The sequence below is a fragment of the Ornithorhynchus anatinus genome, chromosome 7, assembly GCF_004115215.2.
Source record: "Ornithorhynchus anatinus isolate Pmale09 chromosome 7, mOrnAna1.pri.v4, whole genome shotgun sequence".
In the NCBI taxonomy this organism is placed as follows: Eukaryota; Metazoa; Chordata; class Mammalia; order Monotremata; family Ornithorhynchidae; genus Ornithorhynchus; species Ornithorhynchus anatinus.
In genome coordinates this window covers 48,254,573-48,270,313 of record NC_041734.1, presented here as the reverse complement: position 1 = coordinate 48,270,313, position 15,741 = coordinate 48,254,573, and the positions used below count along the sequence as shown (strand labels likewise).

Genomic DNA, 15,741 nt, shown 5'->3' with positions numbered 1-15,741 from the left:
GGTAAATATTATCTTGTAAACTTGATTCTAGTACTCTCTGTTGCTATCTTGTCCACTTGTATTATAAATTCAATTCCAATTTTGATCTTGTTTGGTTTAGAGGTTTTACTCAGTCAGGGTTACTGGTGCTTGCAGAACTTTGTTTGATCCTGAAAGAGGCCTTCATCTCACATTGGCCTCAGATGATGTCAAGCAGAGGGGGGATATTCCTGTTCATTTAATTCAGTAGCAAAGCCATTCCAAATGTGATCCACCCAGGCTAAAACTTTGTGGATTCTAGTACAAGCAATCCTAAATACACAATGTAAGAATGAGCTGCATTTGTCTATAACCATAAAGTCAATAAAAAATATTTTGATGTCTGCAGATACAGAGAGCTGCTACAGATTTGGGCAGTAGGAGGAGGAATCCCAAAAGCATCATCCCAGCTACCTCCACCTGTTGCCAGGATGTGGAGTTTCTCGCCGGTCTGTATGGTTGCTCCCAAACCAACAGCCACCACCCATCATGACCATAATTATAAAATTATGTCAGTAATAATACCCATAGTTTGTAAAGATCATTCTCAGCAGCTGGAAAATCTGGGAGCAGCTTTTACCTACACACAGGACTCTGAAGTCCAGTGGGAAATCTCTGGGTCTCCCTGGGCTCTACCCCTGGTTGGAGCCATTTTACTTCCCTGTCAGACTCCTGGGCTTTTCTCTCTAACCCCCTTCCTGCCCTCTGCAGGGGGCCAATAGGGGAGGCCAGGGTACAATTCAGCTTATGGAAGCTACTCTTCCTCAAAGACACAAAGCCTCAAAGCTATAGCTGAAACCGTTTCCTCAAATCCATCCCTTGATCAAAATGAAAAGTTGGTGGGAGTGCATACCACAAGCTCTTTTTTCTGCTTAAATAGCACGGACTGGTTGTAAACATTAATGCGTAGTTCCTCAAGGCAACTAACTCCCTTTATGGCAATCAAAGGCTTGTTTTTCCCCTCAATGCTAAATTCTGGTAATGTGTTAGGAATAGCTGAAGAGGTCTGGACCAGAACATAGGTGCCTTCAGTTTGGAAGTGATACAGCAAGCCGTCAAAGGTCGAGTAGTGTGGATCTCCAGTGATTAAACACTTCCCAAAACCTAAAAGGGAGAAATGGAATAGCAGATAATTGTTTTCCATAATAAAACCTATATTTTACATTCTGAGTTTACAATTTTGAATGCAAATTTAGTCTACAAATAGAGTTTATAGGATCTGTTCTAATCCAAGCTCTGTCACTTGCTTATAATTTGACCTTGGCAAGTCATTTAACTGCTCTATGCCTAATCAGTAAAGTACTTCTTCCTTTTTTTTTAATAGGATTCATTTAGTGCTCACTATGTGTCAGGCAAGCAGCATGGCTCAGTGGAAAGAGCCAGGACTTTGGAGTCAGAGGTCATGGGTTCGAATCAACTCTACCACTCGCCAGCTGTGTGACCTTGGGCAAGTCACAACTTCTCTGTGCCTCAGTTACCTCATCTGTAAAATGGGGATTAACTGTGAGCCTCACGTGGGACAACCTGATTACCCGGTATCTACCCCAGCACTTAGAACAGTGCTCTGCACATAGTAAGCGCTTAACAAATACCAACATAATTATTATTATTATTAAGTAAGCACAAGGATAGTTACAAAATAATTGGGTTGGACACAGTCCATGTCCCACATGGGGTTCACAGTCTTAATCCCCATTTACAGATGAGGTAACTGAGGCACAGAGAAGTGATAGTGGTTAAGCACTTACTTTGTGCCAAGCACTGCATAAATCCCTGGAGTATATACAAGTTAATCAGGTCACACAGAAAGCTCACAGTCCAAGTAAGAGGGAGAACAGGTATTGAATCCCCATTTTGCAGATGAGGGAACTAAAGCACAGAGAAGTGAAGTGACTTGCTCCAGGTCACACAGCAGAAAAGTGGTGGAGCTGGAATTAGAACCCAGGTCCTCTGACTCTCAGGCCTGTGCTCTGTCTACTAGGCTGTGCTGCTTAGGCCACGATTATCATTATTGGAATTTTTATTTTGTTTATGAAGTGGTAAATTTTAACTCTGATTAACAACCCTACCCCTTTAAGATATATATATATATCTTATCTCCATAAAATAATCTTTTCCAAGGCTTAGAACAGTGCTTGACATATGGTAAGTGTTTAACAAATACCATAATTATTATGATAAAAGCAAGAAGGCAGGAATTGCACCAGAAGGAAGTTGCAAAGTTTGGCAGAAAGACTGGAAATAAACCACCTTGCAAATCCCTTGTTAGGTTCAAAACCTGGGGGTGGGGGTTGGGGGGAAATGTCCACTTGCTCATTTGCTTCCAATTTCTTTAATATTAAATGAGAAAAACACTCAAAATGATAACAAAAATTATTCAAACCTGCAAGTACAAGAAGATACCCTTTGATTGAATCACCATCAACAAAACAGGTTATTAGAATATCAGTTTCACAGGAGGACTTGTATATGAACAGTTAAAGGAGATAAAGATGCAATACATGAAAAAGTAACAAAATTTCACCAAGAACTGTGGATGTGTGACTGGGGTATGAGGTACTTCAGCTATAAAACATTGAGGGTTGAGTTGACAGACTGAACTTAGTCAATCAATTGTATATACTGGCTGCTGACTGTGTGCAGAACACTGCGCTAAGCACTTGGGAGAATACAGTATAACAGTCAGTAGACACATTTCCTGCTCACAAAAAACCTACAGTCTAGAAGGGAGGAATACAAAAATATGCTGTTTTAGCTTTACAGTATTTTGACATAAGACCCTCCCCAAAAGTAGTACTGCGGTCTCCAAAAAGGGTGAATATATTAGAGTCAAAAAGGAATTTGGTGAAGAAAATGTCAAACCTGGCCTCGTATTTCCTTTCGTAACAAGAACTTGCAAACATAAATTTCAGTAATAATGAGTTCTCTTGAGAGCACATCCATCAGCATTAGAGAGAGACTACTGCGCATTAAATACAGTTGTCTCTTGGCAAATATCTGCTGATAATCTATGCAAAGTTTTTTTTAAAAGAACATTATAATGGATAAAACTTTCATCCTATGGGTGATTCTCTAAGTCCAATCAATATATGATGTTACACCAGGAGTACATGTTAAGGGAATTGTTAAACTTTGCAACCTATATGCACACACAATTACAGTACATGAATGTCAAACATTTGAATTTCCTCTTCCTTCATCTCTCCTGAACTTTAATCCAAATCCATTCCAGACCATCAGGTTCTCTTTAATTTTGTGCTAATTGAGGACTTTGTAGCAAACCATAGCATTCAAGTTTCCTTTTTGGATCCTACTGAGGAACCAAAACACACTAGGAGGGTTTTGGGGTTTTGTTTTGTTTTTCCCTCCATTCATTTCAAGGGATTACTCCAAAATCTTAGATCTGCCTCTTCACAAATTTCACTGTCTCTTTGTGATAAAGCCATCTGTTTCCTTAGGATAATCATAGTCTTTCATCAGTTAGCTCTCTCTGAATGAAGTGCAGAATTTAATATTGGTTAGACAAAAAAAAAAGGACTATTCTGCATGGAAATGATGCAAAGGAAAGGAAATTTAAAAAGGAAAATTTTAAAGGAATTTCACCATTAGAGATTAGAGATAAAGGTGAACATACCTGTTGGTTTACAGCCATATTTTCCATTTTTCTGCAGGAGACATATTTCCCCTTCCTCACAGCCATAGGTTCTACACTGTATAAAATTGCCTTTCTTACACTGGCATTTTTTAGTACAATGTGGAGTTAACCAGCTCTCACCAACCTGTTGGAGTAGATAATGTATTTGACTGAAAGTTATTCATTTCTCCTATTTTTTGACGAATAGAGAATGAAAATGCTGTAGCAAGGAGTCTTCAACCTTTCCATGGCTACCTACAAGCCTTATGTCAATACTGACCACAACAAAAATTAGCAGTCTGTGAAACTCAGGTTTATTATAATCATGTCATCAATCAATCAATGGTATTTACTGAGTGTTCATTGAAAGCCTAGTACTCTACTTGGTGCTTGGGAATGAACAGTGCAGTGGAGTTGGTAGGTATTTTCCCTGCCCAAGAGGAGCTCACAGTCTAGAGGAGGAGACAGAGCATTCACATAAATAACTGGTAAGGGAAGGGGAGAAATAGAGCCTCGTCAGGAAAGGCCTCTTGGAACCAGAATAAGTTTAGTAGGGTTTTGAAGTAGGGAGAAAGGTGGTGTGTCGGATCTGAGGTGGGGTAAGTTCCAGGCTAGAGTGAGAATGTGGGCAAGGGGTTGGTGACAAGAAAGGCAAGGTTGAAGTACAGTAAGTAGGTCGGCATTAGAGGGGCAAAGTGTGCAGTTGGGTTAAAATGGGAGATTAGCAAGGTAAGGTAGGAAGGAATTAGATAATTAAGTGCGTTAAAGCTAATGGTAAGAAATTTCTGTTTGATGTGGAGGTGGATGAACAGCTATTGGAGGTCTTTGAGGAGTGGGAAGATACAGATTGAATTTTTTTTGTTTGCTTTGCTTTTTTTGATTTTTTGTTTGTTTTTCAGAAAAATGATCCAGGCACTATGGAGTTGTGGACTGAAGAGGGGAGAGACAGGAAGCAGGGAGGTCAGCAAGGAGGCTGATGCTGTAGTCAAGGTAGGATGCCGGCAGAAATTAGACTTAATCGCTCAACTTCTGACTAATTCTTTCCACTAGGTCATGCCATATTTCATTTGTATTCTAGCTCTCTGGACTAAAAAGGAATTCTCTGTTATTGTTATGATACTTGTTAAGTATTTACTATGTACCAAGCAGTGAACTAAGCATTGGAGTATATATGCATTAATAGGATTAGACACAGTCCCTCCCACAGAGAGATCTCAAGTCTGAGTAGGAAGGAGTAAGATTTAATCCCCATTTTACAAGTGAGGAAACTGAAGCACCAAGAAATTAAGAGACTTGCCCAAGGTCACACAGCAGGCAAGTGGCAGAGGCAGAATTAGAACCTAGGTCCTCTAACTCATAGGCCCGTCCTCTTTCCACGAGGCCATGCTGCTTCTATATGCTGCTAGAATGAGGGGCCTCTAAAATCATCTCATTTTCCAGGTTTCTTCTCTGACTGTCTTATTGCCACGACCTGATCTACATTTATATACAAACTAAAATGACTATTAAGGAAGCAAGTTTTCCTTTCTTCAGAAGGATAATATGTTTTTACAGAACATTAAGAATGATAAACTATGCTTTATAAACAGAGATGAGGGAACAAATGAGAACAGATAGATGAAATAGCTTGAATTTGTACAACCTATATTAGAGAAACCCAAATCGTATGTCTACTTAATTATTGTTCAGGACTTAATGTTATTAAGTTTTAAAAAGGTCTATTAAATTTAGTAAAATACATTTTTACTATCAGCTATTTAGTGTTAAATTAAAATGATACAAAGAAAAATCTTTAACTTTCAAACTCCTTCATTCAGGGTATAATTAATGACTGGTAAATGATCAAAAATGACTTTTCTTCCCATATGCCATCCTACATAATTAGCCCAGTCCAGTAGCTATTGTTTCCTAAATTGCACTTTATCTTTTCCCAAAGCCTCAGGTAGAATCCAATGCTGTACAGTCAGATAATATTTCTTTGACTCTTATTTTGGATCCCATTGTCTTAGCCCACCTCAGTCCCATATATAAATTATGTTGATGGCTGGTTGATGGCTTCAGCCATTAGCGTTGCTAACCTCTGGGCCATCCTCGACCTGCCACCCCACACCATGGTTCACTCTCAGTGAAGCAGTGGGAGCTAGAAGAAAGAGAGAGAGCCTGGGAGTCAGGATCCCTGGGTTCTAGTCCCAGGTTACTCCTAGCCCCCTGTGTGACCTCAGGGAAGTCACTTAGCCTCTCCCTCTATGCCTCAGTATCCTCATCTGTAAAATGGGAAAATTAATACATGCCATGTACGTCCAAGGAATGTTTGAGAACAATGAAAAAGGTGTCATGCAAATTCAAGGTATTTTTACATTTGTAATGATTATTATACTATATTATCATGATAATAATATGGGTTGAGATGTCTGCAGCAGTGTGGTGCAAAGGGGCTTACATCTTGTACGGAGCAGTCCTAGGAAACCCACTCAAGCCTAGTAATAGGTTAGACACCTGTAAACAGTTGGGGCCATTCTGGGGCTTCACTTCTCTTTGCCCCCCGTTAGATTCAAAAAGTTCTCTCTCAAACAAGAAGTTTCCAAAAATGCTTTTTAAGACTGCCATAGGGATATGGAGACAGATCTGCCTTCCTGGGGTCCACCAGATTACTAAGATTCATTCATTCATTCAATAGTATTTATTGAGCGCTTACTATGTGCAGAGCACTGTACTAAGCGCTTGGGATGAACAAGTCGGCAACAGATAGAGACAGTCCCTGCCGTTTGACGGGCTTACAGTCTAATCGGGGGAGATGGACAGACAAGAACAATGGCAATAAATAGAGTCAAGGGGAAGAACATCTCGTAAAAACAATGGCAACTAAATAGAATCAAGGTGATGTACAATTGCCCCAGAACAGAGACCCCAGCATTGCTCTGGAACCAGAGGGCTCTCCATCCTGAGGCAGTCCAGCCCCTCCCCTGGACAAATTATCAATGGTCGCATATTAATAATAATGATGGCACTTGTTAAGCGCTTACTAAGTGCAAAGTACTGTTCTAAGCGCTGGGGAGGATACAAGGTGATCAGGTTGTCCCATGTGGGGCTCACAGTTTTAATGCCTATTTTACAGATGAAGTAACTGAGGCAGAGAGAAGTTAAGTGACTTGCCCAAAGTCACACAGCTGACAAGTGGCAGAGCTGGCATTTGAACCCATGACCTCTGACTCCCAAGTCCGTGCTCTTTCCACTGAGCCACCCTACATATTGAAGCAGGGCATAAGTAGCAGCAGGATCTAGCGGAAAAAGCACAAGCCTGATAGCCAGAGGCCCTGGATTCTAATACCAGCTTTGCCATTTTCTCTGCCTCAGTTTCCTCATCTGTAAAACTGGGATTAAGACTGTGACCCTCATTATTATTATAATTATTATTATTGTTATCATGGCATCTTTAAACACCTACTCTGTACCAGGTACTGAAAACACGCTGGGATGGACAGAAGCAAATCAGGTTGGACACAGTCTCTGTCCCGCATAAGACTCACAGTCTTATTCCTCATTTTAAAGATGAAGTAACTGAGGCACAGGGAAGAGAAGCGACTTACCCAAGGCCACACAGCAGACAAGGAGTAGAGCAGGGATTAGAACCCTGACTTACAAACACCCAGGTCCATGCTCTATCCACTATATATGCTGCTTCTCTGTGGGTCAGGGACTGTTTCCAACCTGTTTATCTTGCATCTACCCTAGCACTTAGTACAGTACCTGGCACAAAGTAAGCACTTAGCAAATACCGCATTTATGATTATTACTTTTACCATGAAACCAACCCCTGTTTTTTGCTGTTGCAAATACCAGAGTGAAGAACAGCAGAACATTTTACAGCTCCTCTAAGGGGCCTGGTTTTAGCTTGTCAAAGAGCTGGAAGCAGGTGGACTAATTAAGTAAATAAGTGAAATGGTTCAGTGCTCTGGGGAGCTGGGAGCCCCGAAGTGACTGAGAGGAAAGGAGCAATAAACACCATTAATTGATGGATTGACCTTTTGAGGGACTGAGCTAGACAATGGTCCAAATCATCAGATGAGTGCAGCCTGGAGATGGTCTTTCTCTGCCACTGCTTGTGTCCTCCTCTGGCCATGTCCTGGACATGTTCCTACTGAAACCTTCGTTAGGCCTGAGAAGCAGTGTGGCTCAGTGGAAAGAGCCCGGGCTTGGGAGTCAGAGGTCATGGGTTCGACTCCCAGCTCTGCCGCTTGTCAGCTGTGTGACCGTGGGCAAGTCACTTCACTTCTCTGTGCCTCAGTTACCTCATCTGTAAAATGGGGATTAACTGTGAGCCTCACGTGGGACAACGTGATTACCCTGTATCTACCCGAGCGCTTAGAACAGTGCTCTGCACATAGTAAGCGCTTAACAAATACCAACATTATTATTAGACCTCTTCAGGAGGAATGAGTAGGATAGTTGCTGGTTTAATAGATTGCTCCAGCCCACGGATTACTTCCTTGATTTGAAGAAGAACTCCACATTCAGATCCTTAATTAGCAGTGGCCCAGCTTCCGTTAGTACTTCCCAAATGCTGGCTTTTTGTTTTCACTGGTATTTGTCAAGGGGTAACTGTATGTTCAACACTGTTGTAAGTTCTGGGATAGATACAAGTTAATCAGGCTGGATATAGCAGCTGTCCCACATGGAGCTCACAGTCTAAATTGGAGGGAGAACAGGTATTGAGTCCCCATTTTGCAGTTGAAGAAATCGACTTACCCGAGGTTGCGCGGCAGGAAAGTGCTGGGTAGGATTAGAACCCAGGTCTTCTGGTCCCTAGGCCCGTGCTTTAACCACTAAGCCTTGCTGATTCTGTACGGACCCATTAGCTGGGGAAGTACGGTGGCTTAGTGGATAGAGAACGGGTCTGGGAGTCAGAAGGACCCGGGTTCTAATACCGGCTCTGCCACTGTCTGCTGTGTAACCTTGGGCAAGTCGCTTTGCTTCTCTGTGCCTCAGTTAGTTCATCTGTAAAATGGGGTTAAGACTGTGAGCCCCTTGTGGGACAGGGACTGTTTCCAACCTGAAAAATCTATATCTACCCCAGTGCTTAGAACAGTGCTTGGCACATAGTAAGTGCTTAACAAATAACATTATTATTATTATTAGTTTTAGGCCAAATAGCAGGCTTTCAAAGTGGCTCCCTTAAATCATCCCCTCCCCAGAGACTCCACAGCACTTATGTACATATCTGTAATTTTATTTATGTCTGTCTCTCCTGCTAGACTGAAAGCTCATTGCATGCAGGGACTGTGTCTGCTATATTCTTATATTATACTCTCCCAAGTGCTTAGTACAGTGCTCTGCCCACTTTTCCTCATCTTCTACTCCCCTCTACATTTCTCTGACTTGGACCCTTTACTCTTTCCCCTCCCAGTCCCACAGCACTTATGTACATGTCTGTAATTTTATTTATTTGTATTGATGTCTATCTCCCCCACTCTAGACTATAAGCCTGCTGTGGGCAGGGAATGTGACTGTTTTTTGTTGTATTGTACTCTCCCAAGCCCTAAGTAGTGCTCTGCTCATAGTAAGTGCTCAATAAATACGACTGAATTGAATAAAGCACTCAAAAAATAGAATTCATCCATTCATACAATTAACCGACTCACTCAGGCATGAGAGCCGAAATCTGGCCATGGGGCAGGAGTGAGTGCCATGGGGCATTTTCCTTAAAACCATACATTGGCTTAGACACTATCCCCTCATCCCACCACCAGGCAGCCCTGGAGAGAGCATGGGGATGTGAATACTGGGCTGCACCAAGTTAGGCTACAGCAGCTTCTGTTGCTTTTCCCCCAAATCCCGGAGAAGCCACCGGTGGAGTGTTGTGGGATGCCCCCCTTCCCAACCTCCCACTCCCCTTTAAGTGAGCAGATAAGTACACCACTGTTTTTTACTGTGATAGTTAGAGCAGCCAAAAGCAGAGGCTGGTTTCACACCCAGCTTCATAGAGGCTTCTCTGGTTGGGAAGACTCATGCAAAAACAATGTCAGGTATGAAACAGAACTATTTCACCGCTAGTTCAATATTATATTGTATTCTCCCAAGCACTTGGTACCGTACTCTGCATGTATAAGTGTAAATTTGATTCATTGACTAATTTCAACTTTCTTCCATCTTTGAAGCTGTGAACTTGTTTATAGTGCATCTTGTTTATAGTACAGGAGTCTTTTGCCTGCCCAGAGAAAGCTAAAAGCAACTTCTAAGCCTCATCTTCTATCAACCTCCATCAGAATATCTTATTTTTTAAACTAGAAACATTTGAGGAGTGGCATGGACTAGTGGAAAGAGAACAAGTCTGGGAATTAGAAGATGTGGGTTCTGCTGCTTGACCTCCATCAAGTTACTAAGCTTCTCTGGGCTTCAGTTTTTTCATCGGTAAATTGGGGATTCAATAACTGTTCTCCCTCCTACTTAGACGGTAAGCTGCATGTGGGACAGGCACTGGGTCCAACCTGATTAACTTGTATCTACCTCAGCATATAGAACGGTGCTTGACACATCAATCAATCATTCAATTGATGGCATATATCGAGAACTTACTAAGTGCAGAGCACTATTCTCAGCTCTTGGGAGAGTCCAATACAATAGAATAACCAGACGTGTTCCCTGAGAGTAAGCACTTAAAAAATATAATAATACTATGAAATGAAGTTGTGGATCAAACAGTAGATAGATACCTACAGGATTGAGTCAGGGCAGGGATTACTTACATTGAAGTAGTTATCATCATCATCTCTGCAGCCACAGGCATTTGGCCTTACACACTGAACACCACTTAGCACATATCCTTTGTTGCAATCACAACCTTCTGAACATTCCCTGAGCTTCTCACAAAGGGAAGAATTGTCTACGCCTTTGCATGTTGGTGGACAGGAAGAAGCACAATCAGTGTAATGACTGTTGGGTGGACAGGATAATGCTGCAGCATGAAGGAAAAAAAATGGAATATCAGAAAATGTCAACAAATCTCTACTGGTCAAGGCTAGTGTAGCCTTACCCCAGAATAACCATTTCTCTATTGTCATGAGTTACATTCTGGTTTGAATGTATGATTATTCATTGATTGTGTGGATAAAAACATATTTAAAACTCTTCACAATTGGCTTCAAAACTCCCCAGCATCCTGCCCCTTCTTACCTCACCTCCTTTCTCTCCTTCTATACCCCAGCCCCCACACTCCACTCCTCTGGTGCTAACCTTCTCACCGTGCCTCGATCTCATCTGTCCTGCTGTTGAGCCCTGGCCCAAATCCTACCTCTGGCCTGGATCACCCTCCTTCCTCAAATCCGCCAATCACTCTTCCCACCTTCAAAGCCCTACTGAAGGCTCACCTCCTCCAAGAGGCCTTCCCAGACTAAGCCCCCCTTTTCCTCATCTCCCCTTCCCTTCTGCGTCATGTCGACTCAATCCTTTTGCTCTTCCCCCCTCTCCCTGCCCCACAGCACTTATGTATACTTATATATCTATAATTCTCTTTATTTATATCGCTGCTTGTTTACTTGTTTTGATGTCTATCTCCCCCCTTCTAGACTGTAAGCCCGGTGTGGGCAGGGATTGTCTCTATTGCTGAATTGTACTTTCCAAGTGCTTAGTACAGTGCTTTGCACACAGTAAATGCTCAATAAATACCATTGAATGAATGAACGAACATATCTAAAAGCACAGCCCCCACTGGGGCTACCCCTTCAAGGACACAGGCAGTTTTGCATTTCCATAGATAAATTAATGAGTCATTATTTTCCTCAAGATAATGTGCAACTAGTGTAGCTACCAGTCATTAAGGAAATCTACACAATCATTGTCTATCACAATGCTAAATCAATCAATCAGTCAATGGAATTTACTGAGTGCCTTTTGTGTGCAGAGCACTGTACTAGGCCCTTGGGAGAATACCGTACAATAGGGTTGCTTCCATCAATAAGAAACAGTGTGGTAGTGGAAAGAGAATGGATCTGGAAATCAGAGGACCTGTGTTCTAATCCTGACTCTGCCTTGTGTCTGCACTGGGCAAGTCACTTCACTTTTCTGTTATTTCTGTTGCAAAATTGCCTCTGTTATTTCATCTGCAAAATGGTGGATAAAGTTCCCCTCCATAGACTGTGGGCTTCATATGGAACAGGGGCTGTGATCAATCTGATTAATTTGTATCTACAACAGCACTTAGAAGAGTACTTGGTACAAAGTAAGCACAAATATAATAATCATCTACATTGCAAAACAATTCACACTTTCAAACATGAAATATGAATTCTGCGTTCAGTTTTGGCTTCTTCACTAAAAATACAGAAACATGTATTTCTGACTGAATATCCCCCAGAAATTATCCAAAAGTACCTTCTCTTGTGATATTCCATGTCAATGCATGGTGGAATGAGATAATCCCCTAACCAAAGAATATTCCAGAGGGACACCCTGGGATATTAAGAACAACTCAATTTGGGCTTCTAAGTCTCTCCAGCCACTGTGGTCTCTTTACTAGGGGAGCCAGTCAGTCAATCAGTAGTATTTATTGAGTGCTTACTGTGTGCAGAGTATACACTATAACACTATAACAGACACTTTACCTGCCTACAACAAGAATACAGTTTGGAGGGGGAATAAAGGCAGGTAGTAACCTCTCTCTCATTTGAGTTTCATTCTTCACCAGGATTCTAAGGTGGAATCCAATTTGACAGCTCATTTTAGTGATTGTGGCAGGCTAATTAGGATTGTTTTGCTCCTTTTTAATGCCAATGTGTATTGGCAATACCTTGCGGTGTGCTATTATAATTGCCACACATGTCCCATCCAGGGACCCTGGACAGTTTAAACTCCAGTTCCATGATATGAGACAGTTCAAATGAGAACATGCAAAAACATCCCGAGAAAAATTTTGCAGCATCCAAATCACGATGATTGCCATTTCCATCTCTAATTTGTTTGTCTGCCCTTCCCAACTAAGGCAACTCACCCGTAAGTTTGAGCAATTACACTTGCACAAAATTTTGATCAATTTACACAGATGTGCATGCACCTTAGTTGGATTTTAAACTTCTACAAACATATTTTTACAGACCCTAGTGGAAATAGTATGGACTTGGGAGCTAGAGGACCTGCATTCTATTCCCAGCTCTGACTCTCTTGCTTACTCTGTGACTTTGGGTAAGTCTCTTAATTTTTCTGTACCTCAGTTTCCTCATCTATCAAATGAGGAATAAATACCTGTTTCCCATTAGATTAAAATTCCTTGAGGGCAGAGACTGTGTCTACCAACTCTATTATAGTGTATTCTCCCAAGCTCTTAAGCTCTTAATAAATACCACGATTAATTGATTAAAGCAAGTGATGTTGGAGTTCCATTCCACTCTCCTTGAACTTACGGCAAAATGTACTGTTTCTCCACTTGATGATGACACCCTCTCCTTTGCAAGCATCCACATAGGCCTGAGTTATAGCACACAGGGTGGAATGCATGCCATTGAATTTGCACATGTCATAGATGCAACTCTTGATGAAAAGCTTGGTTTTGATGAGATGATGACAAGGTTTGAAAACATCTGAATCTAAAACATTGCACTGCTGTGTAATAACTTGTTCCTCTTGATTAGTGCATGGTGGGCCAAGATCCATTCTGCCATCTGGTAAACAACTTAAAAAAAATCCATTTTAGTTGTGTTATCCACCCCATGCCCATGCTAAGATGCAGATTATATGCTTTCCCCAAGCCTGGTTTATAATCAGCATGGCCCAGTGGAAAGACCATGGGTCTGGGAGTCAGAGGACATGGGTGACATGGGTTCTAATCCTGGTTCCACCACTTACCTGTTGTATGACCATGGGCAAATAAAAGCACTTAATACAGTGCTCTGCACACAGTAAGCACTCAATAAATAAGACTGAATGAACTTCTCAGTGCGTCAGTTCACTCATCTGAAAAGTGGGGATTCAATACTTGTTCTTCCTGCCACTTAGACTGTGAGCCCCATGTGGGACCTGATTATGTTGTATCTACCCTAGCACTTAGTTTAGTGCTTGGCACATAGTAACGACTTAACAAATATCAGAATTATTACTGAGTAATCAGGCAGGAATCATGAGATTGGGTTTCTTCCCACGTCTCTATAGAGTGTATATCTGAGGTCCTAGAGAGATTAAGGGACAGGGTTTGAGCTATTCAAACAGTTGATTCAGGAGCCCCTGAATTTCAGAAATGATGTCCCATTTAGACTTCTTCTTAGGCTATCTGCTGAGAAAAACAAGAAGCCAGTTTTATTAGGCCCAACTCCTCTGTCCTAGTTTCCTCAACTGCAAAAATGGAACAATATTGATTAAGAAAGTAGGTATCAAGCACCTGTAACATTTGAATCTGGATGTAGAATAACTTTCCCAGCCTCAGGTGGTTAAAAACATCTTTTAGAAAGGAGCCTAGGTAAACACTGTGAAGACATTTACCCAACGTCGCTGTCTTCTTCTACTTTCCAACTGTTTCCAAGTTCAGTGACGTTGTTGGCTAGCATCCCATTTGGCATGAGTAATTCATCTCCTGGAAGGCCATTATAATTGCCACACATACCACACACCTGAGAGAAGAAAACCAATAAAGCCACTGTATGTTCCAAACTAACCAGCTGATAAAGAATAGTCTAATACGTAATGGTGAAGGACAGCTCAATTGTACTCTGCCATCCACTCATCATTCTTATTCAATGCAGGGTAACAAAAGAGGAAATACATGGTAATAAAATATTGCAAGAGGAAGAATGAGGACTTAATTTCTAATTGACTTCAAATGGACAAAATTAAGAAATGTGTCAAATAGGCCACTGAATATTAAAAAAATTGGGGATTCATAAAGGTACTTCTCTAGAGTAATAAAATATCAACTCTAAACCAGTGTAAAAGTATACCAAGGACTATTTGTTGCTTTCTGTACGTATATGTACCTAAATGCACAAATTATTCCCATCTTGATCAATCAGTGGTGTTTACTGAGCACTCACTGTGTGCACAGTACTGATGGTAAGTGCTTTCATCAAGAAATGAGCAACCAATTTAGCTTCATGAAAAATCTTCCTCTGATTGAATGGTTGGTTTAATATGAATAAATACAGATACAGATTTAGAAAATCTAGAACACCTTATATGAAGAAAATTCAAAGGGCTAGCAATGGACACACAAGAAAACTCAAAAACCATTTTAAAATAGCCATTACTGCATTTTGAAACAAAGATTACTTCATTTTAAGAAAAGGTTACCAGAAGATTTCTCAGAAAATAAATCTGTCCAACTTTTGGTTTAATGGTAGAACATAAATGAAATCAACAAATAGACAAACACTCCATATTTATCAAGAAATTCAATCTTCTCCCCTCCATCTCTACGAAGGTTGTGAACAAGTTGGAAAAAAAATTATGACTAAATTTCATCCCCTCTTGCCCACCACCAAATACAGGTGTTGATAAGCTACAGATAGCTCTAAAACTGGAGACAGTGGGGAGAGAAAACTGGATAACTCAGAAACTCAATGGTAAACCGCTAAATCACTGAGCTACTGTGAAGCTGAAAATTTAGTTGCTAGCATTAGAACTTTAAAAAGGAGAAGTCTAACAATATGTAGGAGAATGATCTTATTAGGATACTCTGTAAACTGAAGCTGATCTCACACAAAATCTCACAGTTGAAATGTATAAGAAAGGCAAACAAATTCAGACTAAATCTAAAATTATTCTTTGGTAAACTTAATTATTTACCTTTGAGAGGTAAGAGTCTGGGAGGCTGATTTGTAAATGGTGATTTCCATCAAATTTCACTACCATTCCAAAGTCAGTTTCCACAACAGTGTACATTCCCACGATTCCAATGTTTACTCCTCTCACACGATTGTTCATTGGTGTTTGAATTTTTTCTCTGTTGAACTACGATGGGGAACATTAGGGTAGTCAGCATATGAACTTTGGGAAATATTATTCTCCGACACTTCATAAAGAAGAATCCTCTTCATTCAGGATCAGAGTGGATAATGTGGCATATACACATTAGATTCATTCAGTCAGTCAGTCAGTCATATTTATTGAGT

At 40.9% G+C, this 15,741-nt stretch overlaps 1 protein-coding gene across 1 annotated transcript in view; it reads right to left on the bottom strand.

The window, feature by feature from the left end:
- The window catches only part of LOC114813292 (zonadhesin-like), a 60,836-nt gene that overhangs the window by 17,480 nt on the left and 27,615 nt on the right, over nucleotides 1–15,741 (bottom strand). Inside the window, exons 13-18 of the mRNA XM_039912740.1 lie at nucleotides 15,416–15,580; nucleotides 14,117–14,244; nucleotides 13,045–13,313; nucleotides 10,396–10,604; nucleotides 3,653–3,797; nucleotides 872–1,122 (exon numbers count right to left, since the gene is read on the bottom strand). Of these exons, the coding sequence (XP_039768674.1) occupies nucleotides 872–1,122; nucleotides 3,653–3,797; nucleotides 10,396–10,604; nucleotides 13,045–13,313; nucleotides 14,117–14,244; nucleotides 15,416–15,580 (1,167 nt within the window). The remainder of the gene's footprint in view (nucleotides 1–871; nucleotides 1,123–3,652; nucleotides 3,798–10,395; nucleotides 10,605–13,044; nucleotides 13,314–14,116; nucleotides 14,245–15,415; nucleotides 15,581–15,741) is intronic.